Below are 3444 nucleotides of genomic sequence, written 5' to 3'. Positions count from 1 at the left end.
GTCCATGTAACAACGTTTCTGGTGGACAACTGATCAAATAATTTGTGGCCATCAGAGAAACTGCTGCATTTGAAGTACATATCAACAAGGGCACTATCGACTATAATGTTGGACTTGATATGGCACTTAATCATCACAGCGTGGGCTCTCATTCCGTGTTCCAGGGATGCTAACGCAGAACAAGCTCTAAACACTGAAGCAAAGGTATACTGGTCCGGAACTATTCTGTTGTGTCTCATATCATAGTATATATAAAGCCCATCTTGCTCCAGACCCTTTTGCACATACCCAGATATCATGGCGTTCCATGGAATCAAATCATCCTTACAATGCAAACAACGAAAGAGAATCCCAGCAGTTTGAAGATCCCCAGATAAGGCGTAAAGTATCAACAACTTGACTTTCAAATACTCATTGGGAGCAAATCCTACAACAACCATCTGAGCATGTATCCGTTTCCCTTTACCATATTCCTTTCTTTGTTTGCATTCCTGCAACAGCACAGCATAAGTCTCAGGCTCTACTTGCAACCACCCGCTACGCCACAATAGCCCAAGAGCTTCTTTCAATCTCCCAGTAACACAAAGACCCTTTAATGTCTTATCCAGCTTCTCTTTCTTTCTCTGATTCTCCACCTGAAAGCTAGAAACATGTTGCAGGTAAAGAACCAAACTTTGATCAAACAATCAACGTAAAGCTTCAGACTTTATACAACCTCATAAGAAATGATCATAGCGTCATTGGACCAATTCAAGCAGAAGTATATAACAGGGCTCAGCATTCATACCGACAAAAGAAGACAGACCAGAATCAGGCAAATGAAAGAAGTAAGACCAGAATCAGACCTGCTAATCCTCCTCTCGGCAAGCATCCGGCGTAGGATCGTGGTCGCGTTGCCGGAAAACATAGGACCACCACAAGACAAAGACTGAGACACCTCCGTTTGAAACTCCCGAGTGAAAGCAACCTTGGCTAGCCTGTTCAGCGTGAAGCAGATAGACCAAGAGTTGGATTTGTGAGAAAGAGAAGACGAGATTAGTGGCGTTCTCATCCAGAAAACAATGAANAAAAAAAAAAAAAAAAAAAAAAAAAAAAAAAAACCATATCGGAAGAATGAATTTTGAGTCAGTGAAGTAAGGAAGAAACCTCTGAGTAGGGTCTTCGTAATTCTGAAAGTTCCCTCGAGAGCGACCCATTGAGGTTATGGGGGTTTAAACGAAGTCCAATTACTTTTATGGGGTTTGGTTTGTAATAAAAATGGAAATGTTGTCCTTTGTATTAAATACAATTTAACTCACATTCACACATCTTCTACCTCCTCATTTCTTTTGTTTCTTCGTCAATTTCAGACAACGTTTACTACACAGTACAGATCTAAAGTGAATCAAAATTGAGGTTTTGTCTTCTCTTTGATGATCTGTCTTTTAGCTCGGCAATTGAACATAATTAGAGATAAAGGGATTTGCTTTTATATCAGCAAACCCTAAAATCGGTGTCCCCAGCAAGAAACACGTGATCCTTCCCCCACATCTCCTAATCCTATCCCCCCTTTTGTAAGCGGCGATTTCAACCCAATAATACCTTTTAAATCCGTTTTGATTCTATACCCTAAATTGTTTCCATTTCAATGAACGTTTCAGGAGAAATGGGTCAAAAGTTTTGGGAGAATCCGGAAGATCGGGCGATGGTGGAATCCACCATAGGCTCCGAAGCTTGTGACTTTTTCATCTCATCCGCTTCAGCTTCCAACACTGCCTTGACCAAGCTAGTCTCGCCGCCGAGCGATTCCAATCTCCAGCAAGGGTTACGTCACGTTGTTGAAGGTTCTGATTGGGACTATGCACTTTTCTGGCTAGCTTCCAACGTTAATAGCTCCGACGGTTGTGTCTTGATCTGGGGAGATGGTCATTGCCGTGTCAAAAAGGGGGTTTCATCAGGTGAGGACTATTCTCAGCAAGATGAGACCAAAAGGCGTGTGCTTCGCAAGCTTCACTTGTCATTTGTTGGTTCGGATGAGGATCATCGTTTGGCCAAGTCAGGGTCTCTTCTTACTGATCTCGACATGTTTTATCTGGCTTCCTTGTACTTTTCCTTTAGGTGTGACTCCAATAAGTACGGTCCTGCTGGAACCTATGTCTCTGGGAAGCCTCTCTGGGCTGCAGATTTGCCTAGCTGCTTGAGTTATTATAGGGTTAGGTCTTTCTTGGCTAGATCTGCTGGGTTTCAGACGGTCTTGTCTGTACCTGTTAATTGTGGAGTTGTTGAGCTTGGTTCTTTGAGAAACATTCCAGAAGATAAGAGTGTGATTGAGATGGTGAAATCAGTGTTTGGTGGATCTGACTTTGTTCAGGGTAAAGAAGCTCCCAAAATCTTTGGTCGACAATTGAGCCTTGGTGGATCGAAACCACGGTCTATGAGTATTAATTTCTCTCCCAAGACAGAGGATGACACTGGCTTTTCCTTGGAATCGTTTGAGGTGCAAGCAATCGGAGGTTCCAATCAAGTGTACCCTTATGAACAAGGGAAAGATGAGACATTGTATCTAACTGACGAGCAAAAGCCGAGGAAGAGAGGGAGAAAACCTGCAAACGGAAGAGAAGAGGCTCTAAACCATGTGGAAGCAGAACGACAGAGGAGGGAGAAGCTGAACCAGAGATTCTACGCATTGAGAGCTGTGGTGCCTAACATCTCCAAGATGGATAAGGCTTCGCTCCTTGCGGATGCAATCACGTACATCACGGATATGCAGAAGAAAATCAGGGTTTACGAAACAGAGCAGCAGATTATGAAGAGGAGGGAGAGTAATCAGATAACTCCAGCAGAGGTTGATTATCAACAAAGGCACGATGACGCAGTGGTGAGGCTAAGCTGTCCCTTGGAAACTCATCCTGTTTCAAAGGTGATTCAAACATTGAGGGAGAATGAAGTTACGCCTCATGATTCCAACGTGGCTGTCACAGAAGAGGGTGTGGTTCACACATTCACTCTCCGTCCTCAGGGTGGCTGCACCGCTGAGCAATTGAAGGACAGGCTCCTTGCCTCTCTCGCACAGTAACTGCTATGTGATAGAGTAAAAGTGTTGGCTTTGTAGCAATGTATTATTACTAGCAGATTAAAACAAACTACTACTTAGTAAGATGTGTTAATTGTACTTTTATGTAATGTTGAGATTTGTCTTTTACATACATAAAAGATTTGAGCAAAAAAAGCTTCTTTCGTCTCCTATATCTCTAAAGTACACAGATATAGAAACGTCTTTGTTGCCTAGCCAGTCAAAATTTCAACACCACCTCCGGTTTGTCTACCAATTGTTGAGCTGCGCTGTAACGCTTTTCACCACCGGATGATACTGAGTGTGCAAGTACTTCTTGGCCTCGTTGGAACCAGGCTCTTTAAGCCACTCCTCGTATAATCTCTTGGCTGTTGGATTCTGGTATGGATCTG

The 3444-nt window shown here is 43.0% G+C and overlaps 2 protein-coding genes across 5 annotated transcripts in view; one reads left to right on the top strand and one right to left on the bottom strand.

The window, feature by feature from the left end:
* The window catches only part of LOC104723481 (pentatricopeptide repeat-containing protein At4g16470-like), a 3662-nt gene extending 2603 nt beyond the window's left edge, over positions 1-1059 (bottom strand). For 2 of the 3 annotated variants that reach the window (XM_019232430.1, XM_010441859.2), the window contains exons 1-2: positions 846-1059; positions 127-642 (exon numbers count right to left, since the gene is read on the bottom strand). In XM_019232430.1, coding sequence (XP_019087975.1) covers positions 127-642; positions 846-1051 — 722 coding nt within the window. In that variant the 5' untranslated portion in view covers positions 1052-1059. Of the gene's footprint in view, positions 1-6; positions 643-845 lie in introns of all 3 variants that reach the window. The other variant, XM_010441858.2, reaches the window with a different exon arrangement.
* The window catches only part of LOC104723479 (transcription factor bHLH3-like), a 7468-nt gene continuing 5334 nt past the window's right edge, over positions 1311-3444 (top strand). Inside the window, exons 1-2 of one of the 2 annotated variants that reach the window (XM_010441856.1) lie at positions 1311-1553; positions 1641-3221. In XM_010441856.1, the coding sequence (XP_010440158.1) occupies positions 1646-3055 (1410 nt within the window). In that variant the 5' untranslated portion in view covers positions 1311-1553; positions 1641-1645 and the 3' untranslated portion in view covers positions 3056-3221. The other variant, XM_010441854.2, reaches the window with a different exon arrangement.

Source organism: Camelina sativa, chromosome 11 (genome assembly GCF_000633955.1).
Source record: "Camelina sativa cultivar DH55 chromosome 11, Cs, whole genome shotgun sequence".
Classification (NCBI taxonomy): domain Eukaryota; kingdom Viridiplantae; phylum Streptophyta; class Magnoliopsida; order Brassicales; family Brassicaceae; genus Camelina; species Camelina sativa.
Note: the sequence above shows the minus strand (reverse complement) of the source record. Positions and strands in the feature narration are given on the sequence as shown.